Source organism: Cuculus canorus, chromosome 4, assembly GCF_017976375.1.
Source record: "Cuculus canorus isolate bCucCan1 chromosome 4, bCucCan1.pri, whole genome shotgun sequence".
In the NCBI taxonomy this organism is placed as follows: Eukaryota; Metazoa; Chordata; class Aves; order Cuculiformes; family Cuculidae; genus Cuculus; species Cuculus canorus.
In genome coordinates, this window is record NC_071404.1 from 78,096,151 (window position 1) to 78,110,144 (window position 13,994).

The 13,994-nt window shown below is 46.4% G+C and overlaps 1 protein-coding gene and 1 long non-coding RNA gene across 3 annotated transcripts in view; one reads left to right on the forward strand and one right to left on the reverse strand.

Annotated features, from left to right (window-relative positions):
- Positions 1 to 13,994, reverse strand: part of PPEF2 (protein phosphatase with EF-hand domain 2) — a 20,202-nt gene continuing 6,208 nt past the window's right edge. The window contains exons 3-17 of one of the 2 annotated variants that reach the window (XM_009566168.2): positions 12,364 to 12,491; positions 12,109 to 12,166; positions 10,820 to 10,995; positions 9,686 to 9,800; positions 8,585 to 8,631; positions 8,009 to 8,175; positions 7,888 to 7,924; positions 7,649 to 7,798; positions 6,557 to 6,892; positions 4,971 to 5,156; positions 4,195 to 4,337; positions 3,636 to 3,742; positions 2,180 to 2,343; positions 1,522 to 1,609; positions 1 to 988 (exon numbers count right to left, since the gene is read on the reverse strand). In XM_009566168.2, the coding sequence (XP_009564463.2) occupies positions 810 to 988; positions 1,522 to 1,609; positions 2,180 to 2,343; positions 3,636 to 3,742; positions 4,195 to 4,337; positions 4,971 to 5,156; positions 6,557 to 6,892; positions 7,649 to 7,798; positions 7,888 to 7,924; positions 8,009 to 8,175; positions 8,585 to 8,631; positions 9,686 to 9,800; positions 10,820 to 10,995; positions 12,109 to 12,166; positions 12,364 to 12,491 (2,081 nt within the window). In that variant the 3' untranslated portion in view covers positions 1 to 809. Of the gene's footprint in view, positions 989 to 1,521; positions 1,610 to 2,179; positions 2,344 to 3,635; positions 3,743 to 4,194; positions 4,338 to 4,970; positions 5,157 to 6,556; positions 6,893 to 7,648; positions 7,799 to 7,887; positions 7,925 to 8,008; positions 8,176 to 8,584; positions 8,632 to 9,685; positions 9,801 to 10,819; positions 11,013 to 12,107; positions 12,167 to 12,363; positions 12,492 to 13,994 lie in introns of both variants that reach the window. The other variant, XM_054066288.1, reaches the window with a different exon arrangement.
- Positions 5,173 to 13,994, forward strand: part of LOC128852165 (uncharacterized) — a 27,337-nt gene continuing 18,515 nt past the window's right edge. The window contains exons 1-2 of the long non-coding RNA XR_008449832.1: positions 5,173 to 5,546; positions 13,447 to 13,533. This is a non-coding gene — a long non-coding RNA (uncharacterized LOC128852165). The remainder of the gene's footprint in view (positions 5,547 to 13,446; positions 13,534 to 13,994) is intronic.

A 13,994-nucleotide genomic window follows, 5' to 3' on the forward strand; every position in this document is an offset into this window, starting at 1 on the left:
TCTTCTGCCACAGCACCCATGCTAGAGTGACTCCACTGGATGTTCAAGATAAATAGGTGAGGGTTTTATTTGCAAACACTTTTCCATCCTCATCTTTTTAAGCTGCAATTAAACCATGCTTTGACAATATCTTGAACATGCAGCATAGTCATTCTAGCAGGGAGTTACTTCATCTACTACCCCAGCCTTTGAAAAAGAACTGGCCTCAATAGCTTTGCTAAAAAAGCCTCCCTGCTAGAGACATTATTTTACAGGTATGAGAGAGGTTTTTTTCAAAGTGTTGCTTCACTGCACATATTTAGTATCTTTAAATTTGCAGCAAAGAAACAACAGTTAACAACCTAGAGAAGGCACAAACAGCCCAGCACCTGCAATCCTGAAAAAACTGTTTATTCAAAGGAAAGCTGTGCTCTAGCAGTTGTAGCTTGGTTAAAATACAGCCTACAAAAAATACCTTTACTTTTGTTTTACTACACCTGAATAGACCCATAACATTTCATCACATGTACTGACAAGACAAACTAAGTTGCATCTTCCCTTTGAGCAGGAATTTCTACTGAAAACACAGCTCCTTTTTAAAAACATGCAGAGCTGAAGTGCAGCTTTTCTATTTCACTGGTTACCTTCCCGAATGGATCACAGCTGTTGGCTGCAGCAGTCACTGTTTTCAACCAATAACTGCTCCAGGTACCTGCCTTCCCTTCCCTGTTTTGGATATGCAGGCAAGCGCTGCGGTTCAGTATGAAGCACTCCCTCTGGCTTCACGGGCAATCAAGGCATTGGAAGCAGCAACCCTCACCAGGTTCTTACTACTGTGACTGTTTGACAAGGCGGAAGGCTTCTAGGAACTCATTGAAGTCGATGTTTCCGTCCTTGTTGAAATCGATACTGCGAACTAAGTCATTGATCCCATCATCTGTGAGTTCAATGTTCATGTGGGAGCTGAACAACTTCCAGGTTTGGTGGAATTCCTCAAACGAGATGAGACCTGTTGAAAAGGAAGGCACAGCCACCTCATCGCAAGGTCACCACAAACACTGCTACCAGCCAGTCCCTGCTCAGGTTTGATCTCTCATCCCACCCCTCCTGCCTGCATGCCTAAAGGAAAGAAATCACTCATCTTAATTTCACATGCTGCAACTAAATATCCTAGTGTGCAGAACACTGGCTAAAAACCAAGGTAAAGCAGCAAAGAGACATAATACAATATGGGAAAACAAAAGAAGGCAAAGACTGTTATGTTTTCTCAAAGTAATTTGTTGGAGACAACTGCTTGAAAGCAGGTAATGCTCAAGATCTCAAGTACGCTGCATTATTGTCATTGCTATCATCACAATTTTGGTTGTGCTGAACTCCTCCAGAACAAATAATTATTAATTCTCTGTCTGGACTGCACACAACTGAAGAAGGAGAAAGACCTGAAGAAGTAGCTACATAAAAATGCCTTCGTACATCCTAAAGGGAGCCCAGAGAAGAATGGATTACAATGCAGCGACCAACACCCTCCGAGTGCTTGCTTACCTGAATGATCTCTGTCTATGATCCTGAATATGGTCTCCAAGTTGGATCTGTTTCGATAAATGACTTCCAGCAAGCTTGACTGGATGTGCTGAAAGACAACATGGTTCCACTCATAGCTCTCTGCTTTCTCCGAATAGTTACTGCAGACTTTCCAATAAATAAAAGTTTTTACTACTTTCCACGCTTACCAGCAATGCTCTTTGCATTGTGTGTGACTGACGACACAGGTTTGGGATGACTGGACCCTCTATGCAACTCTGCATTATAGCACATCAGCAACCTATTGCTTCCCGACAGAACTTTTCCACGCCCATAGAGATGACAGTGACTTGAGCTATGTTTTTTAACCATTGCAGAGTTGGTTTTGCTGGATGTAATTAAGAAACTTCAACTCAGAGAATGGAACATACTTTTCCTACTTAAAAGGCTACATCAGAAACTACCATTAGGTTTTGACTGCACGTGCATCATCTGTTTCTACAGCGAACTGAACGCCTCTGCACTACTCTTAATTCCTGCAAGCTTTTCCATTGACATTAAAGTGATTTTGGATTGTACAGGAATCGGAACAATCCATTCTCCTTATACTTGGTTCCACATGCTGGCGATCTGTGAGTTGCTTTGCATCATGTTTTGATGGAAGGGGGCGAGTCCTTACCTCTTGGCTCCGCTGCTCCATAGCCAAGTCGTCAAGCCAGGACTTATATTCCAGCATGCCATCAGGTGTGCTGCGCACCAGCTGCGGTCTCAGCATTCGCCAGGGCAGTCCCAGATGCACAACTGACTCCACTGCTGTCGCCCAGTTGCTCAGCGTGATCCTCCCTGTAAGGAAAAGGGAGAGCCATGGAGACCTCTGAGAGATGGACAACTGAAAGCACACGAAGCAGTGGGCATGCTGCTTGTTTCAGTGCCACTACCTCCTATGCCACCACCCCCTTCAGGGGCTGTAACAGGTCCAGGCCAGACACCGTCTCATGGAGATGCTTTACACCAAGCTGCACACAGCTGCCCACAAAACCCTCACCCTTCTGGGTGCCCTGCTTCTTCCGTAGGCAGTCAGGTGGTGGGACAGGAACACAGTAAACAGCCTCGACATCCCTCTCCATCGCTAAAGAAAAAAGCTAGACTAGCGCACATACCCCAGCCTGCCATGCTGATAACAGCAACCACGTCAATTCTCCATGGCACGTGAGCACTTTGGTACAGGAAAACTTCCTTAGGTGGCTACACAGGCATAAGCCACTGCAGGCTAAACACACTCACTGCTTGCACCCCAGCTGCAGCAAGCCTTTGGCTATGACTATAAATCAGGGCCAAGGGCTGCAAACATCTGAACAACAAGAAGACGTTAACTTTAGATGTTTCATTATAAATTTGGGGCCTACAGCCAGGGTCACACTGCAGATGACAGCCTATGCATCTGCACTAGGACTTTCTTAGTGACCCAGGAACATGGAAAAGCCCCTGACCAGCTGAACTGGACTTTTGTGAACAATTTGGCTGCCAGGGAGGAAAGCAGGAAAGCAAGAAAGCAGTTCTGCCAACCACTGTGTGCCTTCTCTCCCACAGCCTACAAACAGACACAGATCTCAGCGACACATCTTAGTTGCTGTAGCAGCAAAGTACTCCTAGCACCCAGAGAATTATGAACTCTTAGCTCCTTCTTAACGTCTCTGACAGAAGCAGTTGCCACAGAGAATATCCCTTGCTTTCCTTTTCCCAGTGATTTCAGACTTCAGGAACGAAAGGGCTCTAAAGACCACCCAGCCCCAAGTGACAGATGTGGTCCAAGTCGTCTGTTCAAGTGCTTCATCAATACTCCAGTGGGTTCTCCTAACACTAAACCTGAATTGCTATGCATCAGGCCAATGGCCTCTTGCCCCTCCAATACCCCCTCAGTATAACAACGTCTGAGGTATTGGCAGGTTCCAGCAGAGACACTGAACAACAGCAAATGGGACCAGCACTCCAGCAACATCTGACGCAGCCTCCCCCTGTGACAGTCACTAACGACCATCAGCAAGGAGTCTCCCAACCAGCCACCCACTCAAGTTAGCTGTTTCAACCCTGTTCTGCAAGGGAATTAACCCAGGTGTCCCTCCTCTCAGATTTACCTGTATTGTCCTTATCATAGGCCTTGAAAGCACCGATGAGGGCTGAGGTGTGAGCAAAGAGCTTTTCCCGCAAGGCTCGAAAGGCTGACTCTTCTACTCTGCTGATCCTGGAGGATGCAGAAAAGAGAGAAGCACATTAAGGACTTGCCACAAAGCACAAGAGAAGCTGCACCTCCCCAGTCCTCTGGCCTGTCTGTGCATTGCCCAGACCCTCGCACAACTGCTCTGCACAGCTACAGCTGCACCACAGTGCCTGTCACAAGGCACTGCATGCCTGGAGCACAGTTCCCTGCATCAGTTCAGAAAGCAACAAAGCAGAGAGGTCAGGTGTTAAAACATTGTAAAGAGAAACTGGAAAATCGGCAGTCTGTTAAAAAGTGCCTTCTGATCTTGTAATGCTCCCTCCTCAAACTTCTCAGTAATTTCTGCTTGAATCCTACCACTCTAGCGTGATTATTTAGTAAATCACGCCCTGTAAGTTCAGCTCTGGAGTAAAACTTTCTGTTTCCCCCTTCTGGAATTCTGACTCAACGAATACAGAGCAACTGTAAATCCTTGCCTTTGGGTCATAGTGAGAGTATGGGCGGCCTTGTTCGATTGGTACTGAACAAAATGGGGAACGAGGTCTGGTCCCAGCTTCACGTAGGCTCCCCTGTTGCTGCCGATCTCATAGTAGTTGGAGGCTGAAAATATGGTCAGCACCTACACCCAAAAAAGAGAGTCAGTATGTACATCCTCTATTATGCATACACATATCACTGGAAAAAATGTAACCAATCCCATCTGTAGTCAGCAGACTGTGAAAGCAACAGGTTTTACATGGAAAAGGAAAAGCAAGATGCCTGTTCGCCTGGACGCCTTCCAGGTGCGAGTTCCTCAAGGACAGCACTGGTCTCGCATGGATCTGGCCACACAGTAGGCTTCTGCAATTTCACTGTGTTCTCCCAACAAGCTTCCACTCTCCAGTGCAGCAAGCGGAGTCAAAAGTGCCCCTGTTGAAGTCACTGAAGTGACCCTGAATCTTCTGAGAGCAAAACTTTGCTGTGGGAGCAGTGGCACAAATGGGTTCAGATGTTTTCTCAGCTCCGACACACAAGGGCATACCAGGCCTGCACAACAGATGCCCCCAACAGAATCGGTAGCTCCCGATGGTCCTGAGCTAAGACCTCAGCAGGGAATACACTTCAGTGACTCCCATAACTCTATTCAAGGATGGTTTATATACTTAACAAAGCCCCGATGGAAGAAATGCAGAGCTGAGACAAGGCACCACAGAAACCCCACCCTGGCAGGATGGAAACCCAAGTATCCTTCACAACCATCCCCCTCACCAACCTTCCGGTTGTGACAGAACTCATAGCCCTCTTGCTTGCACTCGTGGGAGCGGATGAGGAACTGGAAGTTGTACTTCTCAAGGATCTTCTCTGTCACATCAGGACCAAAGTAGCAGCCACCGCCTCGCACTGTGTTTACTCTGCAGCCCTCCTGAGGCATGGGGTCACTCCAGAGAATATCTAAAATCTGGAAGGATTGGAAAAGTTCACTGAATAAAGCGTACCCAGCAGATATCACCCATCAAAGTTTAGCAAGCAAATAGAGCTGTGTCTGAATCCCTCACTGGACTGCTGCTATTTCCATAGCGCAGGGAAACAGATGTTTCCTGCATCCCAATGGATCGCCGTGCCGCTCTGCGGGACTGTCACAGAGGTGACAATATTGTTGGCCTGGGGAGCCTCAGGCACACCCGAAGGGGAAGAGAAGTGCCTTTAAGATTTCATAGAGCCTTGCCTGTCCTCCATCCCAAAACACCAGTCCCAGTACAAGAACACCCAGGAGATCCTGAGGCCATGAGCAGGCTTAGTATTAAACTCCTTTGCTTTCTAGCCAGGACATTCCAGCACCTCCAGAAATGTAAGTAAGTGCTGACTGAGTAATCACTATTTGGATTTAAGTTTAATCCCTTTAACCCTGACCTCAATATATAGCTTTATGCTGATAAAGTGTGCAGTGTGGGGATGTCATATGTAACACGAAGTAAGGAACAATAGTTTCAGAGCACACAGGAGGGGCTTACAGACAGACTGGTCCAACACAAACAGGAAGGCAAGTTCCTAGGCTCTGCCTAACAGTCTGCATGCAGCTCAGCCCAGCTAAAACCACAAATTCAGTCCGCACCACTCGTGCATCAGCAAGCAACATGTTTGTTGATTATGTGCAGAGCTGACTTTAAATACCTTTCGTACACAGTAAGCGATATAACTGCTGGACATTTCAGTCAGTCTTGTCTATTATTTTCTGCCCCACACTGAGTCAGGAAAACCCATTGCCCCACTCAGTGATTGAGCACAGTTTGATTTACACAAGAACAGATGTGTGTGCCATGCTTGGGACAAGCAGGGACAGAGCTTCAAACACAGAAAGCTGAAAGCCTGGTGAAAAGGCTGACTCAACAGGTGTCAGTGGGTGTACCACTTGGGGCTGGTAGGAGAAAGGTGCCAACAGAACGGCAGCCAGCAGCAGTCTTACACACAGCCTGTGTTCTCTTACAAGAGTCTCCTGCACAGCTCTTTAGTCACTAGGGAACCACACCACAGCATGGGTGGGATGTAGTGCAGAACATCCCCAAGTAGCTGAGATTGTGTGCTGGCAGCACAGCCCTTCCTGACTGCTTATGGCATGACCAACACCAGGCTGGCTGAAGGTACAAAGCTGAAGGTACAACATGGCATAAATCCCAGTAGCCTGCCTGCTTGTACTTTAACACCAAATTGCTCCTTAACTCCACTATACAGAGCAGTAAAATCCTCTTTGCAGGCAGGTCTGTGCACTGAATTACATATTTTGTGCTGAGATTCCTCAGCACAAACCTGCAGGAGGCACCCACATCCCACCAAGCTCAGGGCCCCGCTTAGACTACTTACCTGCTTCCATTCCTCCTGGCGAGTCCAGCATGGCGCATCCAAATCTGTCAAGGAGACCACGCTAGAATAGGTGGGCTCCTCCTCCTCCGACTCACTGATGTCCACTAGCCGGCGGCACCATTCGATTTGCTCCTGCACTGTCTGCCGTACCCACCTGGAGAACTCCAGCCTGTTGGCCATGCTGGGAGCCTCAGCTGGTTGGGGCTGCAGAGGTAAACTGGGGGCTGCCTCGTTCCCTGCTGGGTCAGCCTCTGCTTTGTTCCCCCCGTTTACTTCCTGTATTTCCACATTTCTGTTCGATTCCTTTCTTTTCTTCCCTCTTAATACTGAAATAAACTGAAAGAGGTACGAGAGAAAAGAGAGGTGTGGTCACACCACTTGGACACCTGCATCTCCAGCTCTAACATCTTCCATTGGCAGACTGATAAGTGACCCACCCCTTCAAGCCTCAATCTCCTTTGCTGCCACCAAACACTGATAAAGTGAGGGAGATTGGTTTTACCCTCCTCTGGGATGTGCCCTTCTCGGTTTACAGCTGGGGCCCCCCATCCAGCCTGACTACTGATCTCTTTCATCTTTGACTTGATGCTGCTCAGACATTTCACAACAGTATAATACATGGATTTAATCTGCAATGGGAACAAGGCAGCAGAATGAGGGAAGGACTAATGACTAATGCAAATGCTTGTCATTACATTTGGAGAAGGGGTATTTCTCAACTAGAAAGTAAGGCAGAAACAATCTAGGAAATCTAGGGGGAAAAGCACGCTAAGAAACTGTGGGACCAAGTCTCATCATTGCTGTGTTGTTACATTCAGCACCAGCACACCCATTTACTGCTGCCACTACCCACCATTTTCCTCGCTATGATCCTTGCATCTCCCAGAAGCCAAGAGTGCTTCCCTTCACACCTCCTGCACACACACTGAGCAATCCAAAGCAATCCACTGAGCCTGTACCTAAGCACAGTTTGTCTAAGAAGACCATCCTCTAGATTTGCCTGGATAACAGCCAAGTTGACATGTAGAAATAAACTCCTTGACACAAATCAGCAGTATTCATGTCTCGCAATATCTAGGAAATAAAACCTACTTTGTTCCTTTGAATTTTCTCAAGCATGTCCAGGTCAGTGGTGTCAGAGATGCCCCCGTGTATAATGAGAACTTTCTGATCAATCAGGGTGGCCAGAGGCAGCCAGCAGAAGACATTCTGAATCATCTTCAGGATTTTCTTCCCATGCACCTAGGAGGACAGGGCAGAAAGGAAAAGATGAAGCATCAAGCTTCCAAAGTCCATGTCTTACAGGTAAAGGAGATACAAAGGTAGCCTACCTTATATTTCTGCATTACTTCCTTGGCAAAACCGTAGCTAAAGGAAAAAAAGAAAGATACCTGAGTGGGATTTCACAGTGACACCCTTAACATTGCAATTGGCCCTGCACAGAACCCTTACCGTAAATTGACCATATAGTCTTCATGGTTCCCACGGTTAAGATGAACCTCCTTTGGATAGATTAGGAGGAAGGTAAAGAGGATGATGAGGATCTCAAGGGACTGTTTGCCTCTGTCCACAAAGTCCCCATTGAACACGTAGGACTTGGAAGGGGAAGGCAGGCCATTCTGTAAGAGCAAGGAAGTAGCGAGTGTTAAAAGAGAGCCCCCCCAGTAAGTGCGTGTTCCCTCATTCCTGCCTCAGGTTACCCCATACAATAGATCCCAACTCTATTTTTATCCTGTAGGTTTCCAGTGGCCAATGCACTGAAAAGCGAATGCTGGCAGTCAGGAAGTGTTGCCATTGGTATCAGCACTTAAAGAAATATGCACTGGCAATTCCCAAACCTACATGTGTATCAGATTTCAAAGGCAGCAAGGGAATAAGTTGCTGCTTTGTAAAGCCATTTAAAACTGAACAAATTGACCCGGAGAATCACACGTGAAGGGCCCAGTTTTGTAAGTGAAGGTCCTCGGCATGACCCATGCATTACCTCTCAGTGCCTGGCCAGCCTCCCTCTCCAAATACAGTGCCTACCTTATAAAAGATGAAGAACAAGTCATCCAGCTGGCCGTGCAAGTCTCCTAATGGGCACAAAAAGACAAGTCGTGGTATGTTTATCGTTAACTTAAAAAGACAGAAATAACTAACTTCCTAAATTAATGACCACTGATATATTTTTGGGAAGTTCAAGGTAGAAGTTTCCTCACAATAAGGCAATGTGCCCAAAGGAAAAGCACGTGATGTAAAGGCTCTGAGAAGGACAGCAGAAAACTAACACCAGCTTCTGGAGATTCTGATTCAGAAGCTTTGTCCATTTATCTTTTACGGTGACACAATATGGCACAGGGAAACTAATCATTACATGGGAGAAAGCTTTGCATACAAAATAGTAATCAAACTAAACGTGGTACTGGGGAGCAAGGTTTGTTTTCCCAAAGCTGGCAGCATGCAAAAGTCTGTGCTAAGTACATATTTTTTCAGAAATACCTTGAATTTTAAACATGAGTCCTAGAGCAGGAAAATAATGCTGAAAGCTTTGTCTCTTTAAAATTTCCTTGACAGGACACAAAGATGTGTCAGTACGGTCGTCTGAATGCATGCATCACTACTAATGAAGGCTTAGCCAGAAGAGCTCCAGGACTTAATTGTTGACACAATCCCAGGCCACAGACCAGGACATACCTCCTCCTCTGCTTGCGTCTTTGTAACAACAGTGACAGCACCACTGCTACTGCAAGCTACGCCAAGCTGATCTGTACCGTCTAGGGCAGGGTTTGTTAATGATGTGCCCCAGCATCTCTCAGGGAAGCCAAACATAGACTAGAAACAGACAAACCACATTCCCTCAACACCCCATCCCGTTCCCGGCCAAGCAGAAACAGGGCTGTGATGCATGCTTGCTCCCTCTGGCTTCAGGCTAGTCTTCACAGTGGCTCATATACAGTGTCAGTGTATTTCAGACAGCCCCATCTGTCTATCAGTGGGACGCACATCATGCTTACGGACTGCATCAGTGTTCCACACTCAGTACAGAGGAGGGCATCATGCTCATGCTACCATTTTATGTCTTTCCCACCTGTTGCACATGACTGTTCTGCCCCAGAGACTACACAATGCCCTTCCACCTGGACATACCGCACACGGTGACCTCCTCGCTGTAGCAGGTGGAGACATGGCTGATGTTTGGCAACTGCTTGAGGTGCTTCCTGGTCTCATGCAGGAGGTTTAAGACATAGCGAGGGTGGAGCTGCTACTAGGAGAAAGCGAAGGGTTTAAAGCAGGAAATCAGTGACCTCTGAGCAACAACACAAAGGCCCCGAGGACCCACCACGATAGCATGGATGGCAGAAACTCACTGGGAGGACACTCAGTGCTGACCTGTGGGCTTACAAACAAGACGAGGCAAAAACTAGATAACAGCAGGATGGAAGTGACTCACTCAAAGCAGCCCAGCCTCTGCACAGGGCTGCCAAGAGAACTCAAAAGCCCTAGCACTCTGTGGTCAAGGCCATATCCATAAGGCAACACCAGCTCCTAAAGCAGCAGGAATTCAAGCCCTGTATCACAGGTAAGCTGCTTCTCTAGATATTTCTTAGCCTTTTCCACATTAAGCCAGGCAGCGAGCTACCATGTGTCCTGCAGAAATATATTTGCTCAAAGCCAGGGTGTAGGCATTTAACATTAGTCAAGACACTAGAGAGCTTTCGTTTATAAGTCGTTTTGTTTGGAGAAGGGATGTTGTGGCCTATTTTGCAGTTCAGGATATTGACTGATGGATGGCAGCACAACACTGCAGTTGTACAAGGTCTTGTTTTGTTAGTGCTGCTGAATTGGTACTGGACTTTCCTGTCAAAAACCTCACACTTTACATTTTAAATATGAGTCAAAGTTGCATGGCCAAAACGTACTTCTAATGAGCTCTTTCCATCTGGGCCATCCAAAACTTTTTTTACAAACTGAGGAACTGCAAGAAAGCATGACAGAATGTTTCAACATGGACTGTTTTTTTTTTCCTTTTAAAATGAAATTCAGGTTAATATTGGTGCACAACTACAGAAAGCTTTCAGTTTTGTCCAAACTTTCAGAAAGGGAAGAAGTTCCTATGTCAGGGGGAAATACCATATCACTTCCACCTCAGTTTGCCTAACAACCTGTCAGCTCATTATTATACTCCAACCAGCTTAGGTTGTCAGGAAGGCTAAAACCAAATGATCTCTCCTACACACCTGTGCAGAGAAGGGCAAAGAGTTGTTCCTTTGGGATCCTTACTTGTTTTTGTTTGAAAGCTTCCAGCAAGTCAGTTGCATGGTCAGGAAGGAGTGGGAAAGAGAGTCGGGGTCCAGTGTAGGAGTCTGGCACCTCCATGGATTCATAGTCACAGTATTTCTCCAGCTCTGCCTCTTTGAAGCTTTCTCCGCTTATGAACATGCGACTGATAAAATCCCCTGGATGGCAGATGGGTCCGTTTGATTGGTATTTTGAGAAAGAGACAAGAAAAAGTTAAGTTGGTGCAGTACACCATTCTAGTCATTTGCTAAAGAAAAGCTGTTAGGTTAGGCTAGAGCTCACAAGAAATAGCAGCAGCTAGCTCCTAGTTTGACAATGCTGCAGAATTTGCTGTGGGGAAAAGGCCGCAAGGACAAGTTTCTGCATGCTGTGTGTCAGGCAGTGCTGGCAGCTACACTACTTTCTGCAAAACTCCAGTAAAGTCAGATGAGCGTTGGTTGCCATGGCTAACTGAAATTTAGTGACATGCGAAAGCAAACTGTGTAACAAGGAACCGTTGCCTACATCCCACTGTTTTTTCTGACTTGCCCCTACATTCTCAGTGCTGCACAAAATTTGTATAAATACACACTGTTTATTTATTGCTGTGACACCTCAGAGCCCAGCTCAAGGAACAGGACATTACTGTCTTGGTTTATACAGGCTCCAAAAAAAAATCTTCCTCAACAGCGCTTTGCTGTAAAATACGTGGGGTGGTTGCGTGAAAAAGAGTAGCAGCTTGAAAGGCAGGAGCAAGGGCTTTAGCTGGTCATAGTCAGCAAAGTCACTAGTCAATTTTGACTTACTACTGTCAGATTTCAGAGCTAAGCTCATTTGCAAGTTCCCAGCACTAGGAAATAACACAGAGTGCTCTCTGCACTGTATTGTTCCCCTCACTTCAATTGTAAGTGAGAGATCAACTGTAATTAGATACTGTAGAGCAGTGAACCCTAAAGATGGATTCTCTCACTTCAGAAATGGACTCTGCAAAGCCCTGGTTACGAGGGATCTCTGAAAAATGGCATCTTTCTAATACTGCTCTTAGAAAACACACTGAGCTTTTCTTCCCCTTTCGAGCGCCTAAGGAGCAGGAACTGCCCCACAGCCTTCACACAGCTCTGACAGCTTCCAGAGAATTCACTCTCTGTTCTAATTCCTGATGCCATCGCTCCTTAGACTCTGTTAGTCCCCCTTCGCCTTGAAGAAGGACCAGCACTGGGCAACAAAACAGTACAGGGTGCAACCCTCTGAGCTGCTGGTGCCACATCCCTAAACACCACATAGAAACTTACTCTCTTTGCTGCTGCTTGGCGTGAAGTGGTCCATGAGGTAACTGAAGAAGTTGTGAAGCTGCAAGAAGAGAGAAAGCCCATCGTCATTCACCTTAGAATGAAATTCTGCACAGTGGCAACTTAACATGACCTTCTTTCTGCAAGTATCATCTATGCCCTTCCCATGTTGTCTGGTATGGACAACAAATCACACTATATCAGTATATACCACCCTTCTATGTATTTCCCTGCACAGTCTTTTCCTTGGCACCTTACCTTGATCTGATCCTGCTCACAAGAGTACTCAATGGATTGAAAGATTCTCCAAGTGCAACGTCGACGCATTTCCAGCCGAGCAACGTGACGCCGATACCACTGTTGGATCAAGACGGCTGCCTTGAAAGCTGGGAGACAAAACCAGAACCCACCTGTTGTAGCTGACATACAAAATTAACACTCACAGTGAGAGAGGAGGGAGACAGATCCTTGGCCGCTTAATGACACAGAAGGAAGGAAATGCCAGGAATTTCCAGGTGCCTGGTCATGGTTTAGTTCAGACCCAGCATCAGGCTCTTCTCTCCAAATGATGACTATTTGCCCTGATCTTTAAAAGATAACCATTCTTCCTCTCCATTTCCCCAGTTCCAGTATTTTTCATTAAAAGATTATTTCAGATGGGGTGTGCGCGTGTTTAGAGTGAAGTACATGGCTACAGTTTCCCATTTCCTTTTCCAAGTCCTGCCACAGAAGTTTATGTACCTCTAGAAACTCTTCCATCCCCTTTATCTGGTCTTGACCACATTTGGACCACCTGGTCACTTTACAGCACCTTGTCAAACAGCTCAGCAACTTGGCATGTGTTTTGGTTACGCTCCACGTCCCTTTCCTGGCCGCACCAGGAGCCCTGTCCTGGAGCCCTACCTTTAAACCATTTTCTAGCAATGTTTCTGTGTCGTCTCAGCTGAGGGAGCAATGACTGCTCTATCTACAGGCTGGCCCCAAAGCCCAATGGAGATGACAGAGTTACTGAATTAGCCCTCCTGCAGAAGGTTGTATTCCTTTGGGATCTGGTTTGTGAGAGAGCACTGCCATGTTTGCCAAAGCAGGGAGAGCAATGTGGGGTGTGGGGTGAAAAAAATTCACTAAAAACATGGAAATCCCACACCTCTACCCCAAAGGCTGCCAAGTGCTGGCAAGGGACAAAGAGATCACATTAATTCAATTAGCTTGCATTAATTATAGAACATAAACCACCCTCCGTGTACTTCAGCAGGAAACATTGACCTTTACTTAAAGAAGATATGCTGACAGCTTACGTATTGAAAATGATAATCCTTCTAAATGATGTTCCTGTTACAGCACCAGGAGCTGCAGAGCACAAAAAGGAAGAGCTATTGCCGTCTTGCAGCTGGGGAACCAAGTAACGGTGAAGGGATAGGCAGGAAGGTAAGACTTGGCTAGCCTTCATTCAAGAATAACTTAAGTATTTTTTGCCTTGCTGAGAAAATGCTTCCTGATCCGCTGGGCTGTGAGAAAATAAAAGAGGCCGACTTTTTTCCCCGCAGTTTGGTGCCCCTGATGCTGCTTCTCCAAGCCTCCTTTATAGCAGACCCAATGCCAGCTGCCCGACTCCCGGAACAGTAATTTGGCTGGCATGCAACCAGAAGCACGGTCACAATCAGTCCCTAAAATAAACAACTTCTGGGTACCTTGCATTCCCCTAACAGGGGATAAATGCCCAGTTACTGCAGTAGGAGTCAGAAATTCATAGTTATGACTCCACCTATACCAATGAAATCTAGATCCTTTGAAACATTAAAAATAAAATCTATGAAAGCCTCATTATCACACAGTGAACATATATGCCACCATCCATGACATTTTAAGCTCCAGATGGGCAAGGTATT